Below are 13,525 nucleotides of genomic sequence, written 5' to 3'. Positions count from 1 at the left end.
CCTGTCGTTGGCGGGGCCGCCGTCTGGATCACGTCGGCTCCAGGTCGTCGTCCGTCTTGCGAGCGCGGAGCTGGCCTCGTCCTTGCGCGCCCTACGAGACCAGAGCACAGGTTCGCTCTCCCAACCGTGCTGGACATGGCTTGGAAGCGGCGGTCACTCTCTGGCGCCCGCGTGCTCCGACGTTGGGTTGATGGTAGCACTGCATACAGCCCGTTGCAACCACAGGCGCATGGTGCTCTCCTCACGTGCAGACGTATCATCGCCGTAGACACTCACTCCACGTGGACCATCCACTTTTACCAAGCCTGAATGAAACAGGGACGTACACGCATAGAGACTGCAACTCTGCTTTTCCTCCCAAGGGCAGCCCCCCCGGACACGGGGCCTGTCTGAACAACTGCGGTCATACCTCAAGACCTCGCCTGCGCCTGCCGCTGCCGAAACGCCCAACCCGCAATCAGATCCATCAGAGGCGGCGACAGAGCGTCGTACGTCTCGAGCCCCAACGAGCGAATGCGAGCACGCACCCGGCCCATGTCCTCGGGCGGAAACCCCTGCTCGACGACCGAGGACACAAACGCGGCAAACTGAGGCTCTTGCCAGCCGACCTCTGGCGACAGCTCGACGTGCACAAAGTCGAGCCCCCGGAACGGATGCTCCTTGTCGATCCGCCCGTACATGTGCACGCCGCACGACGAGCACGCATGGCGGCGGATGGTGGCCGCCTCGTCCACGACCCGCAGCTTGTGGCCGTTTGCCGTCACCGCCAGCTGGTCGCGCGGGACGACCGCAACGACCGAGAACAGGGCGCCGTCTGGCTTCCAGCACTTGGAGCAGCCGCAGATGTGGTTGTGGCTGACGTTGCCGGCGAGCCGCACCTCGACCTTTTCCGACGGGCAGTGGCAGCGGAGCCGCCCGCCTTCAAAGTCCTTTGACCCGCGCGTGAGGCCCGAGTCGATGCTTGGATGCAGCGGCGTGGGCCGGTCCGCCGGCGCCTTTCGTCGCAGCCGCGAGATGAAGATGGCCGCCGCCACCACCGAGCACACGAGCGCCGCGGTGGACGCGTACTTTTTGCTGCGGCCTGCCTGCAGGGAGCTCATGGTTTGCCGTCGGTGGTGCTGAAGCCGCTACGGGCGAGGCCAAGGCCGGCGGGGGTGGCTTGGGATATATAACATCCGGGCCAGCTGCGCACGTACCACAGGACGCTGCACCCGTTCCACGGTCCAACCAACGCCATCCCCCTCACACAACGCCGCGACACCGAATTACCGAGAAACGGCCGCCGTGGCGGCAGGTCTTTGATTTCTCCCGCGTCGTGCTTTTTCCAGCCCACGATGGTGATCAGGCGGGGCTTGATTCTGTTGGGTAGCTGGGGGCCACTACCTCGAGTTGCAGTAGCATGACGCCAGCCTGGAAGGCGTCGAGTCCGCCACGGGAGCACGCTGCGCGTTGCCAACGTCGACGTTCCTTTGTGGGAGCAGGACGCAAAGTCAATGGAAGGCCGTCCGGCTGCTGGACTCGGCCCCGCAGCGGCCCCACAGCACCCCAGCCGCTCCCCGCCCCGTCGCGCAAATTGATCATGGAACGGGGCCGTCCCCCGGTCACACCGCTGCCAAGCCTCCGATATCGCAGATGCGGCACTCTTTGCGCCAACGCTGCGAAGCTGAAGCTCAATCATGCCGACGCTCGGGGGGGGAAGATGATGCATGCGCATGGTGCCCAGGCTCGTTTAATGCGTCCGGCCCGATGCGCCGTGAAATCGTCAGACAAATGTGCACGGAATCTAGATGCAGACCATCAATCTTGGCATTCTATCGCAGCCAAGAGTCGTCTATGTCCCCGCAAACGTAGAAATCATACCAAAACGCCGCCGATAGGGAAATCCTTTTTTGTCGCTGCAACGCTCGCCGAGCTTACACAGAATTCGAGTTGTCTTTGCATGTCCACCCGCCGGAGCTGCCCGACGCCTTGTACGAGTCGACGACGCCGACGACGGAGCCGTAGGTGCCCGCAATCATGAGGAACGTGCCGGACACGACGACGAAGACGCTGAAGCAGACCATGAGCATCCACCTGAGCGAGCGTTCCTGCTTGCCCCGGGCCCAGTTGTCGTACAGCCACATGCAGCCCATGGGCTGGAAGCACAGAAAGGTGCCGAAGAGGGCGCCGATGAGGGCGACGAGGCCCTCGAAGACGGGGATGGCGCTCGCGATGAGGTACGCGATGAGGGTGGTGCCAAAGGTGCAGCCCAGCCAGACGGACCAGTGGACGACGCCGTTGGCCGTCAGGTGGACGGATCCACGCAGGATGCGCACGAAGATGTACTTGGCGGGGAGCTGCGGGCGGGGCGTCAGCGTGGGATGTTTGGCATTTGGGGTTGCGGACGCTGCTGCTGGGGGGCGGAGGGTCAGAGCCGACGCTGGACTTACGTGAATGACGAGAATGGTGGTCACGATGAGGCCCGGCAGCGCCAGGCCGTACGCCACCTTCTTCACCAGGACGCCCGCCGAGCCGAGGGCGGGCGACGCCACGAAGTGGCCGCAAAAGTAGTAGACGACGGTGCCGATGACAATGTACGTGATGGTGGCGCCCGACTGGCAGATGAGCACCGCCTTGGTGTACTCGTTGGGGTCGCGCATCTCGGCCACGATGGAGAAGAAGGCCGGGGTGCCGGCGTAGGCGAAGACGAGCGTCGACACGGCGGAGATGGCGGAGGTGAACGAGGGCGTCTTGAAGAGCTTGTAGTCGGAGGACCACGGGCCCTCTTTGGGCGCGGCGGCGGGTCGTTCCTGGATGCCGACGGCGATGGTGACGGTGAAGACTGTGTGCGTGGTGGACGGGTTAGTCCTCGTGCCCCGTGTCCCCGGCGACGCTTCGTGCACGGTCCAGACTTACTCGAGATCATGATGCACGTCAGGCCGATCCAGGCCAGCCAGCTGATGCGGCTGAGGGTGCGGATGCTGCCAAACGAGAAGCCGATGACGGCGGCGACGACGACGAAGATGGCGGTGCAGGCACCGTGGGTCGAGACGGCGTTGAGGCCGATGGAGATGCCCAGCATGCCGGAGCCGGCGGCAAAGATCCACACTACAGAGCGTCAGAAACTGACCACCAACCCGTCGAAACCGAGTCTCGTGGTTTGTTCAAACTCACATATGCAAAACGCGGCGCCCAGCGTCTCGCGCCCGATGCGCCCAAACATGAGGCCGCCGGCGTCGTCGATGCTGTAGACCTCGGGGTGGCGCTTCTTGAAGACGCCGATGATGTACGTCGACCAGGTGGTGATGGAGGCGACGGCGAGGAGGCAGATGAGCCCCGGGATCAGCCCCAGCGCGTCAAACGACGACGGGATGGACAGGACCCCGAGGCCGATCTGCGTCTTCATCATGAGGGCCACGGTCCCCAGCCAGCCAAGCTGCGAGGAGGAAGAGGACGAGTCAGTCTATGTGGTTCCTAGATCGAGCGAGCAAGCCTGATAGCCCCCTCTTCCCGGCGGAAAGGGGGACTGGCGCGCAGGCGCAGGCACAGGCACAGAGCTGGGGGGAGGGCACGGCGTACGCTGCGGTAGTTGGGCCCATCCTCCGTGATCTCGCCAAAGACGGCGTCGTGGGGCGCGTCGTGGGCGCTCGCCACGTCCTTGCACTCCGCGTCCGCCAGCGCCGGGGACTCGCCCACGCGCTCGGGGTCCGACGACGCTGGGCTCTTTGACTTGTTGTCGGGGCTGCCCATGGTTGCTGGGCGAGGAGGAGGGGGGGGGACGACTGGCACAGATCCGTCCGGGGGAGGGGTTTGCGGAGTGAGAGAGAAGGGCAACAGGAGGGGAGGGGAAGAGAAGGGGAGGGGAGGTTTCGAGGAGATAGAGGAGGCAGAAAAGCAGTTCCCGGTTCGGGTACAGTAGTAATTGTGGTGACCTGATGCTCCCGGCGCTGGCCCCGAGTCAGATGCCTCTCCTAGCCCCGGAATATGCGGTCGTAGTACGAGAGGGAGGTGGGCCAGGCAGTGATATGTTCCAGTTCTCCGATATGAAAAATTTCCCAAGAGACCAGACCCAGCTCCCATCCCGGAGAGCGCGTTTATTTATTAGGCACCGCCGCTCCGCCCCCCATCTTGTTGCCAATAACCGTGAGATGCTATACAGGTGCCGAGAGCAGCATTGCGCCGCATGGAGCAAGGTTCGGCGGCGTACGGGTCTGGCACGGGGGCGAGGGAGTGAGTGACTGGGTCTGCACAGCAAAAAGTCTGCGCGAGCGGGCGGGCGGGCGTGGCGTCGAGTCGAGTCAAGGGGAACCCGCGGGCGGGCTGCACCAAGCCAAGCCGAGCCAAGCCATCCATGGCATGGTAAGGTATGGCACTGATCACGGCGCCCACATATATACACACACACACTCACACAGACTCACTCTCTCACAGGGGGGAGGCAGAGGGGGCGAGAGAGACTGGCTCGTGCATCCCCAGACCGTGGAAGCGACGCCGCCGCCCAGAGACGGCCAACAAACTTCCGCGAGGAGGGCCTTTCCCCGGATGCTGGGCTGATGGGAGGAGACGCCGCCCATCCGTCCGGGGTAAGTTAGGTTGACGGCTGCGTGCGACGGGACGCGCGGGGGAGGCGACGACGCATCATGCATGGGACCCGAGGCGGCGGCGGGGGCGACCTGCGAGCCTACCCTCGCTGGGTGAGGTCGGATGTCCGGGACGTGAGGCGTGCATACGACGGACCTCATCGGCAGTCGACTGCAGTATCTGGCATCACGACGGACGCCGCCATGCACGGCCACGGTGCGGCAGCGCTCGTCCGGGCCTGGATTTGCGCCTCGCCACCTACCTCCGACAAGAGGTAGTTACGAGCGACGACGGGAAGAACGCACATTGCCGCGCGGATCCGGAGCGCGCTCGCTGGGGGCTGTGGTGTCCGTCTCTCTGGTGTGCGGCTGCGGGTGGCGCGAAACAAAGTTTGACTCGAGCATCGCCGCCCATCTACGTAAAGAAAATGTGCTCCAGTGTAGGCAGCCCACATCAGGCGCCACAGCGGTGCCTCCGATCGGCCGGGCTGGCGCATGCTTCCCCGCGCACTCTTGCCTGTGCCAATGCACCTTGTGCTCATCCAGCGCGGCTCCGGCTCGGACGCCCATCCGGCATCTTGTCGTCGGCGTCTTCGTCAGCGGGCATACATCGACACGATCCAGCCGGACGGACCGGCGCACACATTTTTTTTTTTCTTTCTCTGCCACAGCACGTATGAAACGCATAAAAAGGCCTGGTCGGTGGTTAGCATGACGTAAAAAATGCAAATCGACGCCGCACCGGGATATGCGTGAGGCTCCGGCGGCCAGGCAGCGGATGCCTTGCCCCTTCGGGACAGGCGTCGACAACATGAAGCCACCAGAGGGGCTCTCGACGTGGACGGAGGCGCCGCTAATGCGACACGGCCCCGCAGAAATAGGTAATTGGATCTGCGCCTCTGCCGGAGCTAAGTTTTTTTTTTCTTCTGCAGCTCTTCGGCGTGTGTTCTTCACCCAAGGCACGGGCGTGCACGTGTGCTGTATATGTTGTGAGCGGCGTGTCGAGGCGGGACGCGTGCGAGGAGATTCTTCGCCCGTGACGCTTCCCACACAATGAGCCCAATACGGGCCTACGTCTCTCCGTGATGGTACCTAGCGCCGGGTCCATGGGCGAGATGCGTGCGTACGTGCGAATACCTTGTAGGTATGGTGGTGGTGGAGCTCGCGCCGTCGACTCCAGCAAGGCTCTCGTCTAGGGCTCCCAACCCTCGCCGCGACGTGCTCGCTTTTCTCCACACTGAGCGTCCCAGGGACGGGGACTGCAGCGGCGGTGCACCGTGTCGTCTCACCCACTGCTCCCTCTCGCTTGCGACGGCAGAGCTGCGGCGCAACGCGGGGGAGTGGCAGCAGGCGACTGCCCGAGGGGACCACCCGGCCCGGCGGGACGGTGCGGGATGAGACATGGAGCAACATGGTGATGTGATGATGGCGAAGGATGAAGGAGCTGGCTGGGCGGCGGGGAGAGGGCAGTGGAGAGCCGGTCGGCCGGCCAGGCCGCAACGACTTTATCCAAACTGCACGACTTGCTCCAGGCTTGCCTGCGGTCTGGACCTGCGCGAGGTTTTGGGCTTCCGCGTTTGCCTTCTCCATGGGTTGGAGGAGGCTACTTGCGGGATGAGGGCTCAGCCTAGGCCTCATGTACCGGGCGACGCTCGCGATGGGTCAGTCTCGCCAGCACGCCAGATGGACCGGATACGGCGCGGGGGCAAACTCATGAATGATGGGGACTGGAAAGACGTCTTCTTCGAACAATTACCCCTTGGACTTTGATCGCCGATGAGTTCCGAGACTAACAAACATACTCTATTTGGTCAGTGAGATTCAGACAAACAACGGTAGCAGGTTGGGTGCCCCCTATCCCGCGAGCATGCACTGGCCTAGACAAGTCATACATGGCCCATGATTCATGGGACAGATGTAACACGAATGCACGTGGGATTAGGGATCAACTCGACGCCCAGGACGTAGCCACAAGGGGCACGGCACACCGCACGAACAGCGTGGGACAGACAGCATCAACACCAGAGGTCATGAGAGGAGAGAGAAGACGGGCGGGCGACGCATGGTCTGTCTGCAGTCATGCCCCGGCATCCCATCAATCTGACATCGGACTGGCCAGCCGCTGGCTCCTGCTTGCGTTCAGCTCCTCTCCTGGTCCAAAGCAACCCGATCTCTGCAGGCGGTCGAACGCAACCAGAGTGACTCCATCAGTTGGCATCGTATTGCACCAACCATGGCTCGACCCCTTTCCCGACATGGCCAGGACGCGGACAGCGTACTCGGAGATGACGAGACACAAGAGTGTCGACGGGGGCCATTTTGTGCAGGCAGGCAGGAGAGCTGGAGCATTTCGTCCGCTTTGACTTGCATGGTCAGTAGACTCCCCTGACTCCGTCCGCATGACGGCCGCCTCAGATATGACGGACGGACAGACACCGTGGGCTGACAGACGGTACCTCGCAACGAGAGCGATCCTGCCCTGGTCTCGACAACCTCGACGCCTCCGCGCCCCGGAACCACCGATCCGTCGCCGCGGAGCACCCCATCGGATCCACGACGGCCAGACCGGCCCTTTTGCGTGTGTGTAGAGATTCTTTTGCAGTAACGTACCACCTGCGTTGCGTTTCCATCACGGCCGGACCCCGGGACGGTGGTCGACGCACGCACCGCCCCTCCTTTGCGTTGGTTCGTCCGCTTGACCAAGCCGTGATGCCGGACAGGCAGGCAGGCAGGAAACGCATGTGCGTGCAGTGGCGGATGCCGCAATCTCCTGCCCCCGACGGGGGACCAACAACACCTGCATATATTGAACCACGCACTCTGCACGAAATCAATATGCGACGTGTAATATCCACGGGAATAAAACTTGGGAAGAGTAAGGAAGGGTCCGCACCCGGCTGCTTCGGCAAAAGCAAGCAATCAAGCAAGGAAGCAAGGAAGCAAGGAAGCAAGGATGCGATGGTGGCGCGTTGCATCGTACGTATGTAGAAACTGTCGATGGCGCCAACACCACATCACACGTATTGCGTCGTGCGCCGTGTTGGTCGTCGCGGGCGCGGCGCGGCAATGACCTGTCAGGCGCCTGCTGCTGCTGCTGCTGCTGCTACTAGCAGTAGTAGACAACTTTCACTCTCCTGCGTGCGCTCGAGGCACCACGCTGAGCTTGGGCCCTCGAGGTATGCGCATGTTGGCCCCAGCAATCCCCCAGTATCGATGCCTCCTCCAGTTTCCGTGGGTCGGGTCCTCCCCGCCATCAGCTCTGGCCAGGGGAATGTCAGAGCGCCGAGACATTTCCCACGTGCCACACACATGGCATGGAGGCTTGCAGACGTGGGGGACGTTGCTGGAGATTGATGCTCGGGTGCGTCCTGTTGCACAGGCCGGGCTGACTGACACACATGACGGTGCCGTAAGTAACGTCAAGTTGGGGTCTTCATGTTGACCCCAGACGGCGCACGTTACAACAAATCCTCCACCGCAGCACCCCCTGACTGCTTGCCACTGACGTTGGCACGCACGTCCGACGCCCACCGTCCCAAGAGTCATCAACTGCCGGGCACGGGCGGACCCTGCCAAGCTTCTTCATGTTGGCGGCCAAGATTAAGCTTTTGTATTTTTCGCTCGACGACGACGACGCACAGAGTACACACGTACGGCGCACTGGGTACGTATGGGAAAAAGTACACACAAACAAAGAAGGGAAAATTATACAGCACGTCGCATGAGACGCTCACGTCTCGCTGCGGGACGGCGCGACGCTCACGCTGCGCTCGTCCATGTCCACCGACCCGTGGGCGCTCTTGGCCAGCACCCTCATGCTCTCCGAGTCGCCGTCGCGGCTCGCGCTCTGCGTCGTCGTCGCCCCCCGCTTCATGTTGCTGCTCCGCCCCCGCGACGGCGCCTGCGCGTCCTCATGCCGGACCCACGAGCCGCGGGCGCGGCCGTCGGCGGTGGACGGCTGGCCGGCAGCGGCGCCGCCGCTCCACGTCGTCCTGCCCCGCTTCTCGGCCGCCCAGTCCTGGATCTGCCCCCAGAGCCTCTTGCACGCGGCCCACGACGTGACGGCGTAGATGATGGCGTTCCAGAAGCCCTGCAGCGGCAGCACCGTCGCGCTCATAAACTGCAGCGGCAGGCTGATCTGGTTTGGGTTGATGAAGGTGTGGACGCGGTTGGCGCTCGAGGGCGTCCACGTGATGAGGATGACCATGAAGAAGAGCATCGCGCACTTGGTGTACTGCCACGCGGCGTTGTTGATCTCCTGGTGGACCCGTCGCCGCGGCCGCGGGACGCCGCTGCCCGAGGTGCCCGCGGCGTGCGACCCCGCATTCGTCGGCGCCTCGTCCGCTCTGCCCTCGTCGAGGCCGCCGCCGCCGCTGCCACCATCGTCGTCGCCATCGTCATCGTCGCGCCGTCTCGGCACCGTCGTCGTGGCATGCGCCGTCGCTTGGCCGCCCAGGGCCTGCATCTCCAGCGTCTCGGCGGGGCTCACAATCTCCGACGTGACCACCACCTCTGTCGTCTTGATGTTGGTCATGGTCGGCTCCGCGCCGCCGCCGCGGGTGATGGACGACAGGCCGACCGAGCTCGTCTCCTGCAGCTTGCGCAGCTGCTGGCGCTTGCGGTAGATGGTGCCGCCCGACCGCAGGTAGATGGCCAGCGTCAGCACAATGGTCGCCCTGTTGCGCGGGCCGCCGCCGCAGTGTCAGCGTCGGCGTCGGCGTCGTTCGGAAGGCGGGCGGGGAGGTTTCGCCTTACCAGACGGGCCCGTAAAAGGTCGCGATGCGCAGGTAGTCCCACTTGGGCACGATCCAGCACCACATGCCCGAGGAGCCGTAGATGCGCATGCCGCTCTTGTCCCTGATGAACAGGTACGAAAAGGCAGGCACAAACGGCAGGCCGTAGCACACGACGAGGTACGGAACCTCCATCTTGCGGAGCCGCCGCGCGTCGAACCGAAAGTAAAAGGTCAGGTAGACATTGATGGCCATGGCCAGCGTCCAGAAGGCGTCGGCCGAGACGAACCTAGCCATGTGCGCGTCAGTGACTGGCCGACCACCACCACCACCACCACCAAGGCAGTCGAGGCTCGCGTACAAGTGCAAGAGAAAGCCCTGCATCTGACACCCGCCGCTGTTGGGCTTGTCCAGGTACATGACCGCCATGGCGAACCCCACGCCGGCCATGAGGTTCCCCAGCGAAGCGAAAAAGACGAGTCGGTTGATGGGCTTGTGGAAGGCATCGCAGAAGCAAAAGGTCGTGATGATAAAGACGCATCCCGCAATGGAAAAGGCCGCCCCCACCTGCTGGAGGATGCCGAGAATGGCCAGCTGCCTGCTCGAGAGGCCCTCGGCGGACGCGATGATGACGCTCATGCTGCTGCGGCGCAAACTGTACAGGTTCCGGATACAAAAGGAAACGCGTGATGCTGCAGGATGGTCTCATCGGGTACCGCCAAGGCGAGACGGACCCAGACGACATTAAATGCATCAGACGCACGCACAACGTCCCGGGTCCCGGCTTTCGCCTGGTGGCGCCATTGCCAGCAGCACTCCCCCAGCCTGTTGGGGGCGAGCCGTTGGAGTCTCGTACGTATCTGTCCAGGTCATTTCCACCAGCCCGCGCCCCTCGTCCGTTCTACTGCACCGCTCGGCCAAGCAACAGCGAGACCAGGACGTCGGGCGAGGGGGAGAGTACCAAAGTACAGTATAGGGGCATCCGAAATGGAGGCCCGTGAGTCCTCGACCCCTCAGCTGCTGCACGCCATAACGGTGCTTATACGGTGGACACACCGGCAAGTCGTGGATTCGTTCGCCAACAGACGGACCGTCGACAGCCGTCCACGTTGGCCGGCGTCAGAGTCTGAGTAAGGCTTCGAGATTGGTGCGCGCACGGGGGGGGCCGTCGTTCCGGACCAACCGCCATGCGTCGTGTGGGCACCAGCCGGGTCGTCCGGCGTCGTCCCGCGACGGCGATGACATTCACGAACAGCTGGAGACGCCGCCGCGACTGCCGCAGACGTTGAGTTGTCCCGTGCGCCCGGGGATAAGCGCTGGGTGGTCTGATGTCGCCAGCGGCAGGCAACGGTCATGGGCGAGCATCAGGGGGCATCATGGTCTGTGAGTCCTCCTGGCAGGGAACACGCCGTCGGTCTCGGCAAGGACCTCGACGGTGCTCGGCGCGTGGGATGTAGAGCGCGCTGGGCGAGGGTTTGTGGACTTGTCCAGTACGAAGCGGGCATCACAGCATAGTCGTTCTGTGGCTCGTCACGTGCACTGTTGTATAACAAGCTTAACATGGCTAACACGTGAGTCCGCCTCGACGCGAGTGCGCCAGGCGGCCCCAGCCGTCTGATGCAACGCAAGCGACGGAATGGCCTGTTTCATGGTGCGTAGGGCTGACTGAGCTGCGGGACCCTGGGCATTGGTCGCAGAGAATCGCTGTGTCACTTGTGCCTGCAAGCCAGATCACTCACGCCCGTCAAGGGTCACCCCGGCAGGCAGTAGCAGTCAAGCACACAACGTTTAGTTACTGCTCGCCAAACAAACAAAATCTATTGCGCCCCCACGCCAAACAAGAAAAAAACAACTCAGTGCAGACCGCTCTCACCCGTCTCGGCCATGTATTTCTGGCAGCTGACGAGGATCTTGACCTGGTCGCTGACCTGGTCCAGCCGGCCCAGCACCTTGCGGTTGCCGTCTACAAAGCCCAGGATCGAATAGTGGATGCCCGTCTCCTGACAAAACTCCCTGACCATGCCCTGCACCCTGCGCAGGTTGTGCCGGGGCACCCGGGGGAAGAGGTGGTGGACGGCCTGGAACTGCAGGCCGCCGTGGATGAAGTCGAGCCATGCCGGGCAGGCCACGTCCATGGTCGTCCGGAGCTGGCGCTGCGGAAACGACTCGTCCTCGCCCAGGTCCGACGTGGACATGCCCCAGTGCGACAGCGTGATCTGGACGTGCAGCGGCATCGTGACAATGTGAGACGCCAGCACGAAGCCGACGCGCGTCGGCCAGTCCGGCAGCGTCCGCCACAGGAGGAGGTAGCCAAAGACGAACCAGTAGCCCGCCATGAAGGTGATTTCGGCGGGCCGGATCCACCACGCCTTGCTGCTGCCCAGCGACGAGGACTTGGACGACAGAACGTGCAGCCACGAGAGCAGGTACAGGTTGAAGCGGGCGATGCCCATGACCGGGTAATACGTGTACTTTTGGTACGGCACCAGGAACTCGGCCACGGCGTCCCAGGCAAAGGTAAAGTCATAGTAGCTGGAGTGGAGGGACTTGAAGAAGCTGGGGCACGTGGCAAAGAGGGGAATGTTTTGGATGTCGGGATCGTGCTCCTAGGGCGCGGGCGCATCGGTTAGCAAAGGCACTCGACTTGGGGCGGGCGACGGGCACGGGCACGGGCGGCGCGCTTACCGGGTGGTTGGTGATGAGATGGTGGACGTTGTGGCTGCTCTTCCACCACCCAATCGACAGCCCGCAGCAAAAGTCGGCAATGAACATGCCAATCAGCGTGTCCACGGTGAAGATGTGCGTAATGGCTCGATGGCCGGCATCGTGAGCCGTAAACATGAGTTGATGCTGTCCGTGTCAGCTTCGTCACGTCGAGGCTCAAGGCTGGCAGGGGGCGCGGCATGACAAACCCAAAAGAGACCGAGGAACAAGCCAGACGTCAAGTACCAGGCCTTGGACAGGGCATAGACAAAGAGCCCAAACAGGGTCAGGTAGCGAACCATCTCCTTGCCGTACTCGAGGTACGGGCAGTCGTAGAGGCCCTCGTCGGAGATGCGGTCGTGCAGCGCGCTGTACTTTTCGGCAATGGCCTGCTGCACGTCGGCGTCGAGCGAAGGGTAGTCGCGGGCGTCCATCTTCCGGCCCTGGTGAATCGCCCAGTCGGTGTACTGGCCGGGCGTCAAGGCCGGCCGACCCCGGGGCACGAGCGGGCGCTTCTCCGGGTCGCTGACATATCCCTTTTCCTCGTCACGACGGGATGGACTGCCGCGCGGGGTGGCGCGCCGGGAGCAGGAGCCGGCATCGTCCCGTTGGCAGGCGGTTGCGGCGCCGTGGCTGGCCGGGTGAGTTGGCGTAGCGCCAGGGCATCCAGGGATAAGCAGGGCGCCCTTCTCCGCAGACGACCCAGGGCCGCCTACATTGCATGTGGTTTCCGAAGCTTCCGGCGCGATGTCGAGACATTTGCGAAAGCCGCCCCTGATTGGCGGCGTCCTATTGGCCCACGGGCCAGCTGGTTTCCGGCCGATCCGGTAGGCCTTCATGGTCTTTAGGGTTGCGGCTGAATGGTACCTATTCCCCACGGCGTCAGCACCCTGATTTGCAGGTATATGATTTGTGATTCTTTTTTTATTTTCTCATCGTCTGACAAGGCGGGAGTGGAGGGTGGATGGGGGACGGGCCCGATGCCAAGCAGGCACCGATGCGACATAGTCAGACACCAAAATACTAGAAAAGGCGAGGGGTGCTCGCCGCCGTCGTGGGCAAAGTCCGGGGAAGATTTTTAAGCTTAAAAGAACAATCGACTTGTCCTCGCCACTCAAATACCCAAATCCCCTTCCTTCCCTGTCCCTGTCGGCTCTGGTTGGTGCCTGTGCCTGTCGCCGCCCCGGGTTACTGTGCGCGCACTCGAGCAGACGTCGGGCCATTGACGACCCCCGCGCCCGCGAGCCGCAACGAGACGGGTAATGGGACACGGACAAGGAGAGGTGGGCAATTACGCAGTGATCTCGTTCGTCGCATCTCTGCCCACCATGTGCAGGATTGCGAGGCTGCCTCCGGGGTGGAGGGCGAGCCACGAGTTGAGACGCAGGACATAGTCTTGGAAGATGACGATGGTGTCTCCATTGACAATCATGGAATCAATGACGTCCGCCGTCAGGACCTGATCGCGGTCCATCCTGGCGGCGCCGGGCGCAGCAGAAGCCATCGTCTCGGTGAGGCGGCGGCGGCGGC

The 13,525-nt window shown here is 63.2% G+C and overlaps 4 protein-coding genes across 5 annotated transcripts; all 4 read right to left on the bottom strand.

Annotated features, from left to right (window-relative positions):
• Window positions 1-410: 410 nt before the first annotated feature.
• JDV02_003941 (S-(hydroxymethyl)glutathione synthase) lies at window positions 411-1,100 on the bottom strand (the record flags this gene model as incomplete). Its single annotated transcript, XM_047985114.1, has 1 exon — window positions 411-1,100. The coding sequence occupies one exon, from the start codon at window positions 1,098-1,100 to the stop codon at window positions 411-413; it is 690 nt and encodes a 229-aa protein (XP_047841091.1).
• Window positions 1,101-1,913: 813 nt separating this feature from the next.
• JDV02_003940 (uncharacterized protein) lies at window positions 1,914-3,729 on the bottom strand (the record flags this gene model as incomplete). The annotated part of the gene is made up of 5 exons (XM_047985113.1): window positions 1,914-2,336; window positions 2,430-2,821; window positions 2,896-3,087; window positions 3,154-3,415; window positions 3,559-3,729. 5 exons carry the CDS (start codon window positions 3,727-3,729, stop codon window positions 1,914-1,916), a joined length of 1,440 nt encoding a protein of 479 aa, XP_047841090.1.
• Window positions 3,730-8,151: 4,422 nt separating this feature from the next.
• On the bottom strand, window positions 8,152-10,770 carry JDV02_003939 (uncharacterized protein). The gene is made up of 2 exons (XM_047985112.1): window positions 9,315-10,770; window positions 8,152-9,235 (listed from the first exon to the last, which is right to left on the bottom strand). Exons 1-2 carry the CDS (start codon window positions 9,929-9,931, stop codon window positions 8,290-8,292), a joined length of 1,563 nt encoding a protein of 520 aa, XP_047841089.1. The 5' UTR covers window positions 9,932-10,770; the 3' UTR covers window positions 8,152-8,289.
• A 153-nt stretch (window positions 10,771-10,923) lies between these two features.
• JDV02_003938 (Sphingolipid 8-(E)-desaturase) lies at window positions 10,924-13,525 on the bottom strand. 2 transcript variants are annotated; one of them, XM_047985110.1, is made up of 4 exons: window positions 13,291-13,525; window positions 12,205-12,862; window positions 11,978-12,142; window positions 10,924-11,898 (listed from the first exon to the last, which is right to left on the bottom strand). In XM_047985110.1, the coding sequence occupies exons 1-4, from the start codon at window positions 13,497-13,499 to the stop codon at window positions 11,146-11,148; spliced, it is 1,785 nt and encodes a 594-aa protein (XP_047841087.1). In that variant the 5' UTR covers window positions 13,500-13,525; the 3' UTR covers window positions 10,924-11,145. The 2 variants fall into 2 exon arrangements, with proteins under 2 accessions (XP_047841087.1, XP_047841088.1); XM_047985111.1 differs by lacking the exon at window positions 13,291-13,525 and having other exon boundaries at window positions 12,205-13,258.

Source organism: Purpureocillium takamizusanense, chromosome 3 (assembly GCF_022605165.1).
Source record: "Purpureocillium takamizusanense chromosome 3, complete sequence".
Taxonomy (NCBI): domain Eukaryota; kingdom Fungi; phylum Ascomycota; class Sordariomycetes; order Hypocreales; family Ophiocordycipitaceae; genus Purpureocillium; species Purpureocillium takamizusanense.
This window is presented reverse-complemented; position numbering and strand designations above follow the sequence as displayed.